Raw genomic sequence first — 21066 nt, 5'->3', positions numbered from 1 at the left:
CGAAAAGACACATTCGTTCAACACGAAAAGACACCCATTCAAGGATGAAACAACATGTCCGTTAGGATGAAACAACATGTCCATTAGGATGAAACAACACATCGTTTAGGATGAAAAGATACATCTGTTTGTCGACGAAAAGGCACACCTTTTCACTACCAAACTTCTTATTCATAACCAATATATTGTCTACACAATTTATATAAATATATATATATATATATATATATATATATATATATATATATATATATAAATTCCAACAATCCCCCACATGGATAAGAAGTCAAATCATCGTGACAAAAAATGCATAAGAGTATAAATGCAGAGTGTAATTTCCTCAACGAGAAACAACTGCATCGAGATAGGTGGAGTTACCTTTGAACCTTCTCTAGTGAAAACCTATCGGATATACTCGGTCAATCGGTGGTCTAGGTCAACTTGAACCGTCAACCTTTAGTGTATACCTAGACAATAGGAGTCACACAATTGCTTCTCTAGCATTGTTGGTCCTTTGTTGCGCCCATTTTGGCCGTGGGACACCTGCCCGGTTCTGCGAGTGTTTTAGAGAATCGGCCTTTGTAAAATTCTCATAGAAGCGGCCCTCACTTCACACTCACATAGGTGATTTCTTGTGATGTAACTCACTATACATCATCTGAACACAACAGATTAAGAAATCATTAAAAGCCTAAGTGCTTACCCTCATAAATACACTGCCTTGTCTTAGGAATGAGTATGAGTTTAAAAACTCCACAGTGTTTGAACAGTCGACCATCACTTAGTTGTCTCTTTGAACCTAGTTCATGGGATCTCCACTCTTCTAGGTAGAGTTACCGCAATGCTCAACAATTGATAGGCCTTAAACCCATTCCTTTCGACAAATTTTCGACCAACTCTCTATGAATCCCTTTGGTTAACGGATCCGCTATGTTCTCCTTAGACTTAACATAGTCAATTGAAATCATTCCATTCGAGAGTAGTTGTCTTATGGTATCATGTCTACGACGTATGTATCTAGACTTACCGTTATACATGACGTTCTTGGCCCTTCCAATAGCTGTTTGGCTATCACAATGTATGCATACAGATGGTACCAGTCTTGGCCAATTAGGAACATCCTCAATAAAATTACGAAGTCATTCGGCTTCTTCACCGGCTTTATCTGAAGCAATAAATTCTGCTTCCATGGTTAACCTTGCAATGCAGGTCTGCTTGGACGATTTCCAAGACACACAACACCTCCACCAAGGGTGAACACATATCCACTTGTGGATCTAGTGTCGTTAGAGCCGGTGATCCAATTTGCATCACAATACCCTTCTATAACCGCGGGGTATTTCTCGTAGTGCAAAGCATAATTCTGAGTATACTTCAAGTATCCCAAAACTCTTACCATAGCTTTCCAATGATTCTTATTTGGATTACTGGTAAAGCGACTTAACAAACTTACTGCATAAGCAATATCAGGTCTGGTGCAGTTCATAACATACATAAGGCTTCCCAACACTTGAGCATATAGCTTTTGTGCTGTAGCTTTACCAGTGTTCTTTAATAAACTCAAATTAGAATCTACAGGGTTCCTCACAGGAGTTATATTCAAACTCTTGAATTTCTCAAGAACCTTAACTATATAGTGAGCATGTGATAATGCCAACCCTGCAGATGTTCTATGGATTTTAATTCCTAGGATAACGTCTGCTATCCCCATATCTTTCATCTCAAACTTACTTTTAAGTAATTGTTTAGTATCATTAATCATTTGATTATTACTACCCATGATCAACATGTCGTCTACATAAAGACAGACAATGGCAAAACCTTTTTCAGTATTCCGAACATAGACACATTTGTCACATTCATTAATTCGAAAACCATTTGATAACATAACTTTGTCAAATTTTTCATGCCATTGTTTCGGAGCTTGCTTTAACCCGTAAAGGGATTTTATTAAGCGACAAACTTTCTGTTCTTGTCCTGGAACAACAAAACCTTCAGGTTGTTCTAAATATATCTCTTCGTCCAGGTCGCCGTTTAAAAAGGCAGTTTTCACATCCATTTGATGTATTTCTAATCCATTCAATGCAGCTACCGCGATCAACATCCTGATGGATGTGATCCTTGTAACAGGTGAATAAGTATCGAAATAATCAAGACCTTCACGTTGCCTGTAGCCTTTTACTACTATTAAGTGCATAACCGATGAATACACAATCCACGGTTTTAGGTCCGATTTTCAACCTTTTAGCCAAGCACCCCCACACTTCAAGATAATTTAAGGTAGGCTCCCTACCTTTCCACATTTAATAGGGCATGTTTTTAATTTTCTTGTGGGGTACTTTACTGATTGTATATGATTTGTCATTAAATGACTTTCCCCCACAAACCAGACATCAACAAGATCATTTTATTTAATGTCTGTGTCTTTCTCTCAGCAATCCCATTGGATTGTGAAGCATAAGGAGCAATCATTTGGTGTACAATACTTCACTCCAAACAGAACTCCTCGAAGGATCATCATAATTTCTCCCTCAATTGCTCCTTAAGCATTTATTTTTCTTACTAAACATTGTTTGGCTATAACACATATACCAAATAATAAATTTTAATTTAACTATAAAATGATACACAATCATCACATCATTTATGACATTAGAAATAGAACATATAAATTGGAATTAAATAAATTCAATATTGACCACTTTGGTCATCAAGGAATTTATCATGCTTTAATTCCCAAATGCAAAAAATATTTTGCAAACACAGAGAATTTTAAGATTTCACATTTTGCATGCTCAAAGTTATTTTTCTTTCATGCAAAAACATAATTATTATGTATTGTTTGCAACATTGCATTCAATACATATTCTAAAAAATGCACATATATAATATCAATTTCGTTGGACATAAAACTTTTATATCCATCTTTAACACAGTGGAATTAAGAAAGAATTATCACTGGCTATCATAAAATCAAAATCATTAAACATATATGAAGAGACTTTATGACTCTACAAAAATTGAATATATCTCACCATAAACTTGGTGCCATCAAGTTCTATGCATTCCATAAAGACTTGTCGTGCATTTTAGATAAAAATTTGCCATAGCATTTCAAAAGTTTGCACATTCATTCTTTCCAATTCATCAATTGCATTAATGTAAAAAAAAATTCAAATCCACACTATTCGGGATTCTAAAGACATGCAGTAAAAGCCTACAACTTATATGTCTATATATGCCATTATCGTAGCTCACATGTGGTCAGGTACGTATAGCACAAAACATGTTGAACAACAAGCATGCATTTAAAATACATTATTTATGGCTTTTACTGCCCTAAAAATAAAGTTAAATCCATACCATCTTAGGTTTACCATAATAGTGGCCCCACTACAAATTCAATCAAAGCCAATATCAAGCCATACAGCAATGTAAAGCCAAATGAAAACAAATATCAAATAATAAATTCCAATTCCAATAAAGCCACACAAACCACATAAAGCCATGGCATTGTATTAGTATATAAATTACAACTTAATAGATATCAAATGCGATAATATATCATCAAATCTATTAAGTGCACCGTATACAATTAAATGACAACAAATCCATGTCATTTCTAACATATACATCAATATATGTCATCATGAAATTTATTCGATGCATCAACTTTAGTATACCGTTATTCATGGGTTGCAGTTACATTCATTATTTTAAAATTTACACAATGTAACGTTTCCTTTAGTAACCACCGACTAAAATGTAACCAAACGATGCTTTCAAATAAATGTCTATATGCATTAAAAATACATGATGCCATGTATAAAAGAATAGATCCAGAATTTCCAATTTTTTCACTTCAACCGATGCAATAATTCACTACAGATTTATCCGTAATGAAAACACAAGAGGCTATCAAAAAATGTGCATCAATATCAAAGAAGTATATCAAGTAGCGTACAAGATACCAACAATTGATCAAAAAACCAAAATGAAGGCACGACCCTCGAGAAGTCACTATTCAAAATCAATATGACAAACCCAATATTACAATAATCTTTGTACAAAAATTCGAGAGTACAGTGTTGAAAATTTCACATGCCATTCAAAAGCAATATGCATGGACACAAAAATCGAGACAAGTAATATATCTCAAAATCAAAAAGAAAACCTGTATCCAAACTATAGCACACTAGCCATTATTCGCCATGCAATTTTGATCATATATATTATCAAAATCAAAATCGGTGCATGACTTTTGAGAAAACAAATTGCACGACAATCGAGATGACATTGTGAAAAGAAAAAACAACAACGTGTACACCAAAAGAAAAACAGTATCGGTTCAACAACAAAAAATCGCTATTCAAGTAATAGGACAATCGTATATTATTAATAAAAAAACCTATACTTGAATACGCAAATCAAGATGCCAATTAAAACACATGACTTCCAATATTCAAATAGATGAATATTCATGAAAAATCGATCCTGATCAAAACTAAAATCACATATTATTTATAAAATATCAAAATAGATATTTCCCATTTGAATGTTTACAAATCAAACACTCAATATTTCTGTTACACAAACAGAATCTGAAATTAATCACACAGATTAATTAATTGCACAGATTAATCATACAAGAATTAATCACACAGTAAACTAAACAGAAACAGTATATAAAATAAAAAACAGAATATACTGATCACAGGTTCAAAACACCAAATTGTCTTAAGATTGTTATTGAAGACAGTGGGTGATGTTAAATCACTAAGAGGTTTGAACCCATGAATAAACTAGAAGGGAGTAGATGATCAGAATTGTCACTGTGCAATTAAAAATATTAAAAACAGACTTACTTGATATGTGTGAAACAGACAGAGTCGGAAGAATGAAAAATGCAGTATTAGAGGAATAAATCCGAGCCCACAGAACGTGTCTCCTTAAGACAATTTGCCCCCTTACTGATGCCCAAGGTTGATGGACACTTGTCTCCCAGGATAGAACGGATTTCGTCTGAAGAATGGCGGCACTACCAATCAACAGCCCAAACGAACACAACAATATGCCAGAGGAAATCACACCGGAGTATGAAAAGGAATATGCAAAATCGGAAGGAGAAAAATTCCGGCAGAGTTTCAGTGCAGAAAATTGGATCCATTTTATGAAGGTGTCAGTGTCTATTTATAGACAACGTAAAGTCACGTTCCAAAAGGCACCTATTCGACGACGAAACAACACATCCGTTGGACACGAAAAGACACATTCGTTCGACACGAAAAGACACATTCGTTCAACACGAAAAGACACCCATTCAAGGATGAAACAACATGTCCGTTAGGATGAAACAACATGTCCGTTAGGATGAAACAACACATCGTTTAGGATGAAAAGATACATCTGTTTGTCGACGAAAAGGCACACATTTTCACTACCAAACTTCTTATTCATAACCAATATATTGTCTACACAATATATATATATATATATATATATATATATATATATATATATATATATATATATATAAATTCCAACAATTAACTCATAACCTCAAAGTGTGTCATTTATTATTTTATTATGCGGGTTGACATGATATGATAGAACACGAACAACTTGTCTACAACATGACACAAATAACCTGTATGAAGATTAAAGTGAGTCAATTTCAAATTTACGAGTTGATACGCAATATTACACGAATTTTTTCGTGTTAATTTTTACTAACAAGAATATGACACAAATTATAAAACGAGTTGACCTCAATATGGATTTTTCGTATTGTGTCAGCGAATCGTATTTAAATTTGTTATCCCTAACCACTACCTACGGTTACTAAATGTAGAAGAATAATTCAAATACAAATAACTATCAAAGACTAAGTCAGTTTAACAGCAATACAATAACATGATATAATGTAGTATCAGAGCACATAACAGTTACTTCGTAACATAGCCAGCACTCTTTGTGAACAAAATTCTTGTGCAATATATATAGGGAATTATTTTTATTATGTTACATAACATAAAACTATCTTCCTACACACACAAATTTTATATGGAACCCACTTTAAATTTTTTTCTTTTTTATTCTCTCTCCTCTCTCTTCCTTTTGTGAGAGTAGGAAATTTATTTTTATGTTATGTTACATAACAAAAACAATTCCCATATATATAATTTGGTTTTGGTTTACATTGGATTTATTTTTAAAATGAATCTCACGGATCAAATTTCATTAAATTTTTTATTCAATTTTTATTTTATATGATTCTAAACTTTTGAATATTTTTTAGGAGAAAGATTATACTTAGTGCAATTTCAACCTTGATACTCTTGCAAACTGTTCGGTTATCGTTTAACTAATTTGAAATCAATGGTAGTTATTTTCTTGTTCTTTTTCTTTTTCAACTGTTAATTTCAAATTAATTCAACGATAATTAAAAAAATTATAATAGTGATACGTCTTAAATGGTAATAAATACAACTATCCCATTTTTTATTGTATTAGTTTTGTTTTAAACGAAGAAACATCTAATATTTAGAATTTTCAGTAGATATTTCATTTGAACAATGCCAACATTGTCTAAAAAGAGGTCCTGTGTCTGAGTAGGGGTGGAATGAGGGAAGGCTAAGGCTAGCAATCTAGCATTGGCAGGCGCCCTCTCTAAATTTTAATTTTTATATTATTTTATGTGTAAAATAATATTTTTTAAATAATAATAAGCTATTACTACTAATAGTTAGCCCCGCTCTTAAAAATATTTATAATTTAAGAATTTTGTTTTTGTTCTTAATTATAAAAAATCCTAGGTGCCACTGTGTCCGAGAAGCTTTTATGAAGCGTATACGTGAAAGATGTGTGAAGCAGTAAAGGGCGGGTGGTGTTCTAGAGGCTTTTCTATATAGTATGGATGTTTAATTGAAAATCAAAAATTAATTTAACGCAAATTAATTTAAGCTGGTTTGTGATTAAATTAAATACATCAAATATCAATTTGAACCAGTTGAAAAAAATACTAAATTTAAATTTAAATAAATTTTGTCATAATAAGATAGAGTGTAAATAGAGATTATAAATGTATTTTTAAATTAATTATCAATTTAATAATATATGATCACATCTAAGAGATTGAATTAAGTTTGGTTTTAGGTCTTATAGAAAATTCTCTAAACATTACAAGTTATACAAAAAAAAAAAACATTACAAAGCTTTGATTCTTTTCTTAATCCTAATATTAATCTCATTAACAACTTTAATTAAATCCAATTAGTTTTTTTTTTGCCTGCAAAGAAGCAATAATTTCTAAGCTATTACAATTGGTGGATTTTGTTGGATGGAATGCTTACCAACCGACATCCGCCCCCTCTAAATAAAAAACATGTATATACCCCTAAAAAAAATATATAGTATATTTCATTTTCTGTAACTGTTTGTACATGTTTTTTGATTTTAGATTGTGATTTTTCTACTTTTCACTATTGACATGGGCACATAACAATGAAACAACCTATGTTAAAATCGTCAATTCAGCATACTTGTTAAATTATATCTTATTTGAAATTCTATAAGTTGGATTTGTTAAAAATTTTGCCCCCCCTCATAAATTTTTGGGTCTGCTACTCCTTACCATTAGGGCAAAAATTATATTTGTTAGTTAGGGTACAATTTTTTTACTTATCTCTCCCAATCCAACTGTCATGGTCTAATTCTGACCCTACATTGAACCTTGTCAAGGCAAGACGTTAAATATGTGGAATAGTGATCATTTTGTCACGTTTGGACAAACAAATTACCAGACTGCCACGTTAACAGTAAATTTTGTCAAAATGCCACGCGGCATAGTTCGCTACACAGTGTAGCGAAATATGCCACGTTAGAACCAAAAATGCTACATGTCAAATTTTGAGAAATTCCCTACACTGTGTAGCGAATTACTTGCATGCATAATTCGCTACACTGTGTAGCGAACTATGCCGCGTGACATTTTGACAAAATTTACAGTTAACGTAGCAGTCTGGTAATTTTTTGTCTAAGCGTGACACTTTGATCAGTGTCCCTAAATATGTTAGAGACGTTATCCTCTCTAACATATTTAAGTAATTTATATGGAAATTATATATTCTAACTTTAGTACCATTATTATAAAAAAAAAATTATAAAAAAAAGTGAGTGAAAAGTTAAGAATCAAGATGTATAAGCAGGCCCAAAAACTAAGAAGGCCCAGTCTATCTTGTTGGTACTACAAGGGCCCATGACATTTGACATTCTCAACCTACTCAACATAAAACCTTTGTTCACTCCAAAATGTGTACAAGGTTCACTGCCTCCACAACCAGGAAGCTCCTCTCTCAAAATTTCACCGATAGTTCGTAGTTTTCGAACTTTATCATTTGCCTAAACCATTTCATGACGTTGCCAACTTGCTCTTTGTTCTTCTAAACCCTCTTATTCAGTGAACTCAAACTGTTATTTGCTTTGTTACATTTAAAATTCATGTGGGGGTGTTCTTGCTTCTGTGAGGGGTTTTGAGATTGTTGAGGAAGTGTAAGAGAGTGTTGAAATTGTGAAGAATGTCCACTGAGGAAATTTTAAGGCAGAGGCTTAGAAAAAGGCCTACACTTTCAGTGAGCACTTCCAGGAACTCTGTTAGAACTAGAAAGGGTGAAAGTTCTTATGACAAGGATGGGGTTTGTGATAGAGAAAATGGGTCTAAGGTGAACTTGAAGAAAAGGGTGAAATTTAAAGGAATGCAATCAGGTGAAGAAAGGAGTGGAAGGGGGTTTCGTCAGAGAGGAAAGTTGAGAGTTTTGGATTCTTATGGGAGGAATAAGAGAGTGTATGCTAAGGAGGGAATGGATGAAAATGAGAAGTTATGGAATGGTGTAGCAGCATCTTCCAAGAAGAAAACTTTATTTAAGAAAGGGGAGAAAAAGGTGAGAGATGAACATGTTGAAGGGAAAATCAACCACCGTACAATGTGGGTTCCTGGTAAATCAAGGAATGCAGGCTCCAAAGGCAAGCATTATACTCATGATGTGAAGGACAAGAAGGAAAATGCTGGCTTAGCTACTGTTAAACAAAAAGCCAAGGCAAAGGAGGTTGGTAGAATGGGATTTGTTGGGACAGATGATCATGGGAGTGGTTTAATGAAGAAAAATAGAGAAAAGAAGTGTGAATTCAGCAAGGGGAAAAGCCATGAAATTGTATATCCTTCAAGTTCTTCCAAGAAAAGAGCCCGAGATAAAGGTGGAATGGATGATGATGCTGAGGTACTAGATGATCGGCCAAAGAAGAAGAAAAGGATAATAAAGATTGACCCACATGATATCTCAAACAAGAGACTAGATGATTGCATTGGTGTTAATGGTTAGTAATTTCTCTTCCTCCATTTGCATAATCAATGGTGCTGTTTGACATTTCTATTTTATTTGTTTTTATGCTTATATTTGCCTTAGGAACTCTAAAATGTATTGTGAAATCATACCGGTGATAGGGAGAACTTTGGTAATGATTGTAAGTTTTTGTAAATGGTAATTAATGTATGTTTTAATTCATAATAATTCAATAGTGTTAGTAATCGAACACCCTTTTCTTTGGTGTATAAGATATGTGAATGATGGTAGCCATGAGCTGAGTTTTACAGCTATACTGAGACAATGGTTTACATTTATTTAGAGAAGACAAAAACAACTGTATAATTCTAAATTTGTGACAATATGAAAAACGGTTTAAATGGCATGCGTTATAGGAAGAAAAATAAATTAAAGGGCCGACCCAGTTCAAATACCCACTTCGTGAGTGTCTGGGGAAGGGAATACTCTAGGCAGTCTTTCCCCTGCTTTTTGCAGAGAGGCTGATTCGAACCCGCGACCTGACACACCACGGCAAGCAAGCTTACCGCTGAGCCAAGCCGGCCCTTCAAGAAAAATAAATTACTAGTGAAAAATAAAGTTCTTTTTATTTAGTATTGCTAAGAAGGTTTATGTTATTCATACCACCTTTCACCTTTCTCATGAGCACAAACGGCAAAATTAAATTAATATTTCACTGGAGCTGCTTTAACTTTTTCTGTAGTCTGTACACCCTCGATTTTACTCTCCTGTGAGCAGAGCATCTAATCTGTTAATTGTGTATTGAGAAATATAAGTATGAAATTTATATATACTAAGCTAAATTACATTTGCAGATTTACGGCAAAACTAAAAACACTATTTTAGGTATTTAAGTGTGCCAATAAATCAATTATTATAAGGGTTTAATAAGAGTTATGTTGTAGGAAAAGTGATTGTGTTATGTTATAGAGATTCGTTTTGCGTGCCAGAGTTTTTTTTTTTTTTTTTGGTTTCAAAAATTGTGGGTCCCACAAAATGTTATGTGTGTAGGAAAATTGTTGTGGTCATGTTAAATTATAGATACAAAACCCTTATTATAATTTTGGATGAGGTTGAAGGTTGAAACCAAACCACATGCTTAATATCTGCTTTGTGTATTATCTGTATTTTCAATTTATAAGTTAATAGAAAGATGCACAAGAAGAGCTATCATTTAAGGGATAGAAACACCAGATTATTGTCCTTCCCTGAACATTTATGTTTTCTGTTTGAAGTTCAAATGCTAACTATCTTTCGACACTGTTTGTCTGCAACACATCAGCAAATGCTTGTTTATCTCGAATGGTATGCTTTTTATGGTCTACATGAGTACCTTGAGGATTTCTTCCCTTTGATTCCCTAAGTTAATTTCAGGAAGTACAGAAGAGAAGAAAAAGGAGTCTGAGAAAGAGCCCAAAATGTCCAAAAATGCTGAGTTCCGTGCAATACAGCCTAGCCCTGCAATACTTTCCTTTGTGGAAAAAAATGTAATTTGTATGAGCAGGGACTTTTGCTTGTTGTGTTGATTATGTTGTTCCATTGTTGTCGTTCGTGAAGGTATTTTGATTTCTGGTTCTATGGTTATTATTCACAGCTGTTGGGCAGGAGACGCATGATTGACTTAAGAAGGGCAGGCTACAATATAGATCTTTCTGCACCACTAGATAATATTCCCTTCTCTACCAGTTCAGAAAGAGAGAGAATTGAAGAAAATGTATGTGGCTGTATAATGCGTTCAAAAACTATAATATACACTTTTAGAATAAGCAATGCTATTACTTTTAACTATTGTTTCTTCTCCTTCTTAATGTTGACATTCTGTTCTGATTATTTGAGACAGATTTTTAGGAATAAATTTGAGTTTTTTGCTGCTGCAAAGGTCTCATCATCATTTCCACCTCCTAATCTTCCAGAGATTGCATTTGCTGGTAAGGTTTCAAACCACCAGTCATTTCATCTTTATTTCTTTATTCCTTTGTTTTCTTGGTTTACTTAATGATATTATGGCATTGTTGCATTTATTAGGTTGGGGTAATAATAGTATATTTATAATTAATTCAATTATTATTGTTGAGCCTTAGTGTAGTGGTAAGGTTGCTGCTTGGTGGTCACAGGTTTTACCAAAACAGCATCTCCGTTCACGGGGCTTCATACATTTGATCCTCCCCAAACCCAAAATGGTTGGAGTCTCATGCTAGGCTGCCATTTTTATTGTTGTCTTTGTCGTAATAACTTATAAGAGACTTGTAGAACTGTAGTCAATTCATTGTGATGCAGTATATTTTGTATATCAGCACTTACATATGAGGGTGCCATTCTAGAGCTATGAACTGAACCTACACAGTAATTTTAGGGATTGATGGAAATTTAAGAAATGTCTTAGCAGAAGGCTTTAGGGTTGTTTTTGTCATTGTCTTACTCAAGGGGTCTGATCAAGTGAACAAATCTGGGTAGATAGTAGAATCAGGGATATATATTGATGTACTTGCTAAGAGAAACAAGTTAAAATATATTTTTCTGTTTGCGTTCTGGTTATCAGGAAGGTCAAATGTTGGGAAGTCATCTCTTCTTAATGCACTCACTCGACAATGGGGGGTTGTACGGACATCAGACAAGCCTGGCCTTACACAGGTAGGGTTCATAAAAGTTTGCACTTGTGGAAATTTGAAAGATAAAGTCTTGATAGATGAAATATCTATTGTATGTGACAAATTATGAATTCTCTGCAGACAATCAACTTCTTCAAGTTGGGAACAAAACTTAACTTAGTTGATTTGCCAGGATATGGGTTTGCATATGCAAAAGAAGAAGTAAAAGAAGCTTGGGAGGAGCTTGTAAGTATGGAAATTAAATTTAATCTCTCAGTGGTCAGGTTGTTTCTTAAAAAGTTTGGTTTAGCCTCTAAAGTATCATCATATACCATAGTAACGCATTATCACTTGTTTGTTGGATTAAAACATCCCTTGGTACTTGGCATTCTAAATTGGTTATTGGCCTGTGACCTACCTATTCATAACTGTTGATCTAGTGGGAGAAGAAAGAGGTCCTGTGGGGCTGGGGGACATTGATTCAGTTTTGGGACTGTTTATTAACATGTCAAGGCAAAATTACTTATGTTAACTGATTTTGTGTGTACTAAGCTAAATAAATTGTTTCCTGGAGCTCAATTTCTTGCGATGGTATGCTGCTTCCAATTTAAAACTTAAAGGTACCAAGCCATGAAGATGATTGAAATCATTTTAGGTACCTTGTGTTTTTATGATAAATAATGTATTTCATTAAGACAGAGAAGAAATTACAAAATGTTTGGAGGATAAGCCACCCTCTTTGACGTATGCGCAAAACATGATTATATAAACTTTGGCACCAGTCAAGTCCTTAAATGTTAAAACTTGGTGTGATGTTGATGTCAGATACTAAGCTAAGCCTAAGATTTCTTTCTTTCTTTCTTTCTGTCTAATTGACTATCCTAAGAGTGGGTAATGGAGTGGTCGTGGTCAATAATGATAATATTAAAATCGTAATTGTTGTTTCCTAGTACAAAAACTTTTTTATTATTGCCCACTATGACAATTGGTCCATGTAAAAGGACCCTAGATAAGGCTTGATTGTTAGTTGTTCTACAAAAATGTCATATTGTTTTGTTGCCACACATTCTTCATATGTTCAAGTTTGGTCTTAGCTTCATTTACTTTTCCCTTTACTCTTCACTCTGGGATAGTATATGGAGTCATATCATATGTATTGGCATTTTCCTCATATATTAAGCGCTAATCAATTATGTTTCTGGAAAACCTCTAATTGTAGGTGAAGGAGTATGTTTCCACAAGAGTTGGTCTCAAACGAGTATGCCTTCTGATTGATACAAAATGGGGTATGAAACCAAGAGATCATGAACTAATTGAATTAATGGAAAGGTACACCATTCATGGGCAATTGGTACCGTCCACATTTGTTCTTTCTTTCTTTTTTCCTTTGTCAAGTTACGGATATAAACGTAGCTTATATTGTGATCATATAAATTCAAAATGGGGTGTATCATATATCTAAATATATTTGATGGGTGATGTCAATTTGCAGATCAAAAACTAAATACCAAATAGTATTAACTAAGACAGATGTGGTTTTCCCAATTGATGTGGCACGACGTGCTATGCAAATTGAGGAGGTGAATACAGGCCATCCAAATTAACCTTTTATCTGAAAATTAATGTTTTTATTATGAGTCTAACAATTTTTTGCATGTTGGATCACAGAGTCTCCTACAGAACAAATCAGTAGTTCAGCCTCTGGTAAACTGATTCTTTTGGCAAATTTGTTCATATTTTTTTTCACCTTTTCTGACACGATTCTTGGGAGTAAGCATGTGTCTGTGCGTTGTGCCTATTGCAGATGATGGTAAGCTCAAAATCTGGAGCTGGCATCCGAAGCTTGAGAACGGTGCTTGCTAACATAGCTCGATTTGTCAAAATATAAAAGATATAGTAAGTTTTTTTTTTTTTTTCTTGGGTTTTGTTTCAAGTTTTTTTTTGCTCATAGTAACATTTATGTATAATGAATTATACATTTTTATTGGTAAAATCAAATATAGTGGGGCACTGTTTTTTCCACTGTGAAATCAGCTACTTTTACACCTGAGTAACACTTGAATTGGGAAGATCCCATTTGCTTTAAATGTGCTCATATTTTTGGGGTTGGGAGGTTAGGTTGTTTCTTTGGAAAGTAGTTACTACGTCAAGTTTGAAGACTTGAAGCTAACATCTTTATCCAATTCCTCACTTAACCATTTGAACTAAGCTGAGGTACATGCTCATTGGTTCTAAACATGATCTGTGTAAGATCTTATTACATAAGGCGAGTTGCTAAAGTTAATAAATGGATCCTAACAGGTTTATTGGGAGGTGCAAAAACACTTCTCCTTAGTATTCATGGCAGAATAAAAATTATGACCTCAATGGGGCGTTTGGTAGAGAAGAAATTTTTTTTTGTCCAGAAATCTCGATTTTCAAAAATAGGATTTTTACATTCAGTTTATGATAATATCCGAAAATTTAAAATTTAAAAAAAATCAGTTTCCCGAGAATCTGCCAAAAGCCACCTAAGTGATTAGGAACTCCATTTAGTGAGTACTTTGGTGCCACATTCATGCCTTCATCAATTTTATTTTATTTTTTGTTTTATTTTTTTCCCTGGTAAAACATTATAATCAAAAGTAATCATGTCTAATATCTTTCAGCAACATTCAATTTTGCTATTATTCTGGCTGTGCAGGCCATGCTCCTTTGATGATGCGGACATTTTACATTTGAGACGACACATATGCATAGTGAATTCATTTTTTTATGAGGTGCAGACTTCATTTGCTGCATGGCACGCCAATCCTAATTTTTGTTGTGTCCCATGATTTCCTGATTTTAAGTGGCCTTCTAAGAATTTATTGGTTCCCGTTTGCAAGAAGCACAGTTCTAATTTGTATAAACTGGTATTTTTAACACTTTTTGGGCATTACTTTTTGTTTATAACTAACATTTATTTTTTCTTGGTAAAAAAAATGGGCGCATGCGGATAAGGATGCTCACCACTCCTTTTTTAAATACATAACCTTAGTACATAGTTGTCACTTGTCAGCATAGACAATTAACCTAACACATGGTATGGGATAAATCTTAGGAAATTTTTAATATGCTCCTGTCCCTTCATGGTCCTTCCATTAAGAAAGTGACACATGGGTTTTTATTTTATTTTTCTTCTTTTTCTTTTCTCTCTCCTCAATTTTTCTTTCACTTTCTCTCCTTAACCCCACCCAATCACCCATGGGCCGGGAGCGCCAAATTTAAGCTCTAAATCTTGATAGCAACTGTTGCACTAAGTCACTGCAACTAGTAATTTATTTTGTGATACGTGAATAAAAATATCACATCGATCAAATGATGTGATATTTTTTATTCATGTGTCACAAAATAAATAGGCGGTTGCACTGAGACTTAAGATTTATGGAAAAAATATTTGTCTTTTTAAATGACATAATTTATATTCTTTCATTTTCACAAAGAGGTGGGATCTACATTTTTAGATTTTTTTATTTACTCTCTCCTCTTTTATCTATCTCTTTCTCTCACTTAAAATGACACAACTTTACATCTTTTAAAATGATACACATTTTTTCCAAGATTTTTTCCGATGCATCAGCCGCCCCTCCACTCAATTGAAAGGTTACTATTTATTTATGTTTTTCCTGAGAAGTGGGTTTGTTGGATAAGCAATGAATACCATATTATCTAGTGAAGCAGTTGAGTTATCTCATTGACATTTATATCTTATTGGAACTAAGTTAAAATGGCCATGTTCAAATATTGGGCCAGGACGAGAGGGTCTAGTTCTGTCGTTTTATTTTAGCATATTCTGTCACGTTTCTTTCTTTTTCTGTATTAAGTTCTTTTGTTATTTGGTTTATTCAATTTGCCTTGTATTGCCACCTCACTGTTAGTTACAACTCTCCACCACAATTTGGGGAAACAGAATGCTGATTCTGTTATAGGAGCCCTTATATATTTAGACACATACACTCTGTAAATTCATGAAGATTTTCCAGTAATACAAAATGTTTCCTTTTTCAATTCCTCTGGATTCTGTTATTCAATATTTTACAAACGGATTTAATTGGTTTAATAATCAATGCTTAATAATTTCGAGTATACTTTTTTTTTCAATATAAATGCATATTTAGGTTCTTGTATATGCAAAAGAATAATACTATAATACGATGTCTCCAAAATTTCCCTAACCAAATCTATCAAAAATGTTATTAAAGCAGAGTCAATTATGGCTAGAAGAACCCTTTTACTGGTCATGATAAATCAAATACTGTCAACTCAAATGCAAAATAAAATTTGTCACTGTTATCATCATTAAAAATAAAAATAAAACAAAAATTACTAACTTGCACCAAGCAAATACAAGGGGAGGGGACATAGTGATAATGACTACATGAGCTAAAATAATCACTTAAATTTTCAAAAATGTTTAGCAGTGCTCAAATTAAACTTCTGATAAGTATTATTATTATAAACATTTTCTGAAGGATTTGACTAAATCTGAGGCCACCAACCCCATGTGTGGCCTTTTCTATTGGGTATCAACTATGCAGCCCTTAAAAGACATAATTAGTATTAATCCCTTTTGTTTCAAGGGACACGCGTTTCTCATTCACATTCTTCGCAAAGAGGATTTGATTGATTGAGAAAAAAATGTGTCCTTTGAGGCTCATTCTCATTTTCTTGTCCGCAACCCTCGCCGGATTCTTTGTCCTCCGAAACCTCAGATCTCAACCTAAGGTCGACGATGATGACGCTGTTCCTAACCTTCCCAAGAACCCTGAAATCTCAGATTCTTCAAACCCTTCCTCTAATGGAACTTCCAAGGTTGACCCATTTCCCCCTTTTGCTTCAATTTTCATAAAAATGTTTTCTTTTTATTAACCCTAGATTGGTGGATTCAGGTTCGGGCTGCGTTAGAATCTGGGTTCTGGACATTCGTTGACATGGCTAGTGGGCGTTATCTTTGGAGGCATATGGTATCGTCCTCTTCAAAGCGCTCCAGCTGATGTGTTATCAGTGATTTATGTTAATCTTGTTCAGCTTCATGATCTTTGTAGGCCCAAGTGGGTGATTGAACATTGCCTCTTTTATTGTAATTTTAGGGTCAATTTGGATTCTCTGTGCCATAGCTGTTGTTCATAGTATTGTTGTTGTTTTTTGTTGTTGGTTTTGGATGGTGAAAGTCATAACTGCAACAATAATAATGATGATGATGATACCCATTTTCTTGAAATGTTATTATATAAAGTGTGAGCTTTTATTTATTCTGTTCTGGATTGCTGAGTTGCTTCGTGTTTTTCATGTAAAATTGTAAATTTTAATATGGGTTTTACATGGTATACTTGTTTCTTCTCAGATCCATATTCTGTTCGCTTGAGTGTCCATTAGGGGGAGAATTTTTTGAAATTGTGTTAGCTTCTTAGCATGCTGTCAACAGAGGTTTGATACTCTTTTCTTTTTGGATTTGTTCTAAAAAGATTAACTTGTAGGCATTATTGTTGTTTAGCATCACAAGGTATCTAATATTGATGTAGGAATAGGATAGGTGAGTTGTTGCCTATTTTTGTAAGTAAAAAATCATATGGGACAGGCATGGCAGACAGAATAAAAATTTGACCGGATAAGATTGGGATTTAAGGATAGAATAACGATGGAAAATTGGATGGATTAAAGTGTTACTGATTGTATTGATGTAAATTTTTGCCTTATATGTATCTGTTTCATTAGTAATGATAGGATAACGATAGGTAACCAAGTTGGTGGCTGTTGAGTGATCTAAAAGCACGTTTTAACTTTGAAAAAAGTATTTGTGGGATGCCAAGGTATTCTGAAAAAGGAATTTCTGATGATATATGGAGAAGGAAACTGCCCTGGCCCCAGATGCAAACTGAAGATGCCTAAATAGAAGAGAAGAGAACCAAAAGAGATAAGCTTAGAGTTGTAGCTTCTTAGATTCTTCATGAAACCGACAGCTGTTTGAAAAATTGCCATTTTATTTGTAAAAGTTAACTTCCAGAACTTATTCTACAAGAATTTGGAGTAGCTTCTCAGTCCTATGAGAATCTAAACCTTCTGCAAATACTAGACTAAAGTATGTGCTTGAAATTTCTAGGAAATTATTTCTATGGAGAGAATTAGCTTTAGCTTTGATTTGGAAGAATTCATGTCGTTAATATTAGCTTCATTTTTAATAAAATTTCTGAAAAGAGCATTGAGTTGTTTGTTTGTGTATTATTAGTAAAAATGACTTTCTAGAAAGGAAATAGTAGTGTTTAGTTATGTCTCAACTCCGCAATATCAGTGGCATTTTAGTCAAATAATGTTTGATAAATGACAGAATACTTTTGACGAGTGTCATATTTGATACAATATGGTAAATTGATAACGACAGCTAATATATATATATATATATATATCTTTCAAAGTGGAAAAATTTCTATCCTGGTGGTTTACCTAGTTTATGTATCTCTAGCGAATAGTGGCATGTGAATGTTATATCATCTTGCATGGAAAAAGTATGGGAATTTGTCTTCATTATGACAGGGTGCAGAAGTTACGAAGTTGTATAACATTTGGAATGAGATGTGCTCCCCCTTTATTAGTGTCACTGCTAATTCCTAATTCGACTTGTATCGTAATACCTTTTGTTATGCCAGATTGTTATTGGAATATTGGTTCTTTGTGTGAGATATACTATTTATTGCAATTTGGTTTAATTTTTTTTTTTTTTAAATGATTATGTCCCCTTAATTTTAGTTTTTCCCCCGAGGCTACGCTAGGTATTGCTAAAGTTAGAAAGAGGTATTCGATGATCAAGACAAGAAAAAAATTGAAAAAATGAAAGGTAGAAAGCAGAGATTACCTTGCCTATTACTAAACAAACAGGGAAGGAAATATTGTTGATTCTTAATTCACTTTTACCCTTATATAGCTACTATATTGTTTTTAACTGAAAATTGTGCAAGAATGGAGTAAAATGATACCCATTTTCATTCTCTATTCATAAATCTTGTAACAAAGAGTGTGGTTTGAGGAAAGTGGGCCCGTCTTAGATTCAAACTCTCTGACTTCATCCATTGCAAGTAGGCCCTTAATGTTGCAACGATGATTTTCCATTAAATTTTTTTATCCCTGCTGAATGTTCTTAAAGTGGATTTCAATATCATCGTCCCAGTTATTAAACAAGTTCAATTCTCTCCTTATTATTAGGGGTGGTAATTTGGGTTGACCCGCCCCGCTACCAACCCGCCAAAAATGGGGCGGGGTGAGTTGACTCGCCAAAAAATATGGGTTGTAAAAATAAACTCACCCCGTTTTATGGTGGGTTGGCAGGTCAACCCACCAACCCGCCAATTAAAAAAAAATTAATTAAAATTCAAAAATAAATTATATTTTATGAATTTTTTTAATATTATTTTATTTTATTTTACACTTCTCTATATTTTTTTTAGTCTCAATCTTAAATGTATACTAATATTTGTCAAACATTCTTTAGCAATTTATAAATAGATAACATTTGTCATAAATAAAATTTTTATTCTTTATTTTTTCTAGAAAGTACTAAGATAAAAAAAAATTGAATATCACAAAAAATTTAAGTACTAATGAAATACTACCTAATTGTAAAAAAATAAAAAAAATAATAAAAAAATTTAAAACTCGGTGGGTCAACCCGCCCCGCGACGGGTTGAACCCGTTTTGACCCACTTCTAGGTGGGGCGGGTTGAAGTGAGTTGAAAATCTCAACCCAACTTGCCTCGTTTTGACGGGTTGGCGGGTTGACCCGTCGGGCTGAACCCATATTGCCACCGATAATTACAATCATTTTAGAGATCTTCTTGGAGGTATTGGTGTTTTAAATCAATCTCAAACGGGTCATTGAATGCAAGTTGAATGAAACATTCAAGGCAGGTGTGGTATGTATTGGTCTCTAGAGCACATGCCCCATGCTAGACTAGATGAACTTTGATGTAGTTATCAAACAATTGTAACCAGCACGTGTCTTTTTTTTTTTTGGATTACGTAACCAGCACGTGTCTGATTTTTACTATCTATATCATAAATAAAGTACGAGCTTGAGCAAAATTAAAGCGAAAAAATGAGAATAAATATCGTCAATAGTTCAAGTGGTTACATCATCTGAACTATTCTCTAGCTCATCTGTTTAGTTGGATGGAAGAGACATGTAACGTCTGGCCGCTTCAAGAACTAATGATTATTTTCACATATTAACATGAGACTTTTCAGTATGTTTTTTTCTCACTCGTACACTTCTCGGGAAAACTTCTTATGAGGTCACCTATTCCAGAATTGCTCCAAGTCAAGCACGCTTAGAGTTCTTCCATTCCGGACTACCGAAAAGTAAATGCATCTTGTTAGCTTAACTGTGGAGTTCTTCCGTTCTGGGCTACCGAAAAGTAGATGCATCTTGTTAGTATAGGTAGTATCAATTAATTCTTATAAGCTATCCCAAACTCTATCAGGAACCGTTCATTGTCCATACCACACCGTACTAGAAGAGAGACCTTGCTCTGATACCACTTGTAACGTTTGGCCGCTTTAAGACTTCAAGAATCAATGACTATCCCCACATACTAACACGAGACTTTTCAGTGTGCTTTTTCCTTACTCGTACACTTCGAGGGAAAATTTTCCAAGAGATCACTCGTCCCAGAATTGCTCCAATTCAAGCACGCTTAACTGTGGAGTTCTTCCGTTCCGGGCTACCGAAAAGTAGATGCATCTTGTTAATATAGGTAATACCAATTAATTCTTAGAAGTTTTCCCAAACTGTGCAGTCTTCATACCTGCACAGTCTTTGGAATCCCTCTCTTTCGGGTGTCGATTCGATTCATTCGTTCATGTAACCCTCCGCTGGAAGCCTGTCAGGAGCCGCTCCTTGTCCATGCCTTTTCACATCGGTGATCACTCCCCACCCTCGTCAGCGTTCAGGATGTTACAAGACACATTATGAGATAGCCTTTTATTTTCTCCTTTTCTTCTTCTCTTCTTTGGGATGTAAATCCATGAACTTCTTACCGTGTCTTGAACCGGTAAGCTTTACAACTTAAATTTGCACTTATCGTAATCGC

At 34.0% G+C, this 21066-nt stretch overlaps 2 protein-coding genes across 2 annotated transcripts; both read left to right on the top strand.

The window, feature by feature from the left end:
- Nucleotides 1-8364: 8364 nt before the first annotated feature.
- Nucleotides 8365-15611, top strand: LOC133308339 (uncharacterized). Its single transcript, XM_061508956.1, has 11 exons — nucleotides 8365-9372; nucleotides 10752-10864; nucleotides 10972-11091; nucleotides 11218-11305; nucleotides 11917-12008; nucleotides 12107-12211; nucleotides 13185-13294; nucleotides 13458-13545; nucleotides 13634-13669; nucleotides 13770-13861; nucleotides 14649-15611. Exons 1-10 carry the CDS (start codon nucleotides 8577-8579, stop codon nucleotides 13851-13853), a joined length of 1632 nt encoding a protein of 543 aa, XP_061364940.1. The 5' UTR covers nucleotides 8365-8576; the 3' UTR covers nucleotides 13854-13861; nucleotides 14649-15611.
- A 932-nt stretch (nucleotides 15612-16543) lies between these two features.
- Nucleotides 16544-17232, top strand: LOC133308276 (uncharacterized). The gene is made up of 2 exons (XM_061508887.1): nucleotides 16544-16798; nucleotides 16876-17232. Exons 1-2 carry the CDS (start codon nucleotides 16625-16627, stop codon nucleotides 16978-16980), a joined length of 279 nt encoding a protein of 92 aa, XP_061364871.1. The 5' UTR covers nucleotides 16544-16624; the 3' UTR covers nucleotides 16981-17232.
- The last annotated feature ends 3834 nt before the right edge of the window (nucleotides 17233-21066 follow it).

Source organism: Gastrolobium bilobum, unplaced genomic scaffold (assembly GCF_033153095.1).
Source record: "Gastrolobium bilobum isolate Gb01-03AN ecotype WA unplaced genomic scaffold, APGP_CSIRO_Gbil_v1 utg41985, whole genome shotgun sequence".
NCBI classification, from domain to species: Eukaryota; Viridiplantae; Streptophyta; class Magnoliopsida; order Fabales; family Fabaceae; genus Gastrolobium; species Gastrolobium bilobum.
Note: the sequence above shows the minus strand (reverse complement) of the source record. Positions and strands in the feature narration are given on the sequence as shown.

Coding starts and splice junctions, on each gene's coding strand:
- LOC133308276 (XM_061508887.1), top strand. CDS start 16,625: ATGTGTCCTTTGAGGCTCATTCTCATTTTCTTGTCCGCAACCCTCGCC. Junction 16,799..16,875: donor CCTCTAATGGAACTTCCAAG/GTTGACCCATTT, acceptor TGGTGGATTCAG/GTTCGGGCTGCGTTAGAATC.
- LOC133308339 (XM_061508956.1), top strand. CDS start 8,577: ATGTCCACTGAGGAAATTTTAAGGCAGAGGCTTAGAAAAAGGCCTACA. Junction 11,306..11,916: donor TCCAGAGATTGCATTTGCTG/GTAAGGTTTCAA, acceptor TCTGGTTATCAG/GAAGGTCAAATGTTGGGAAG. Junction 13,670..13,769: donor AATCAGTAGTTCAGCCTCTG/GTAAACTGATTC, acceptor TGCCTATTGCAG/ATGATGGTAAGCTCAAAATC.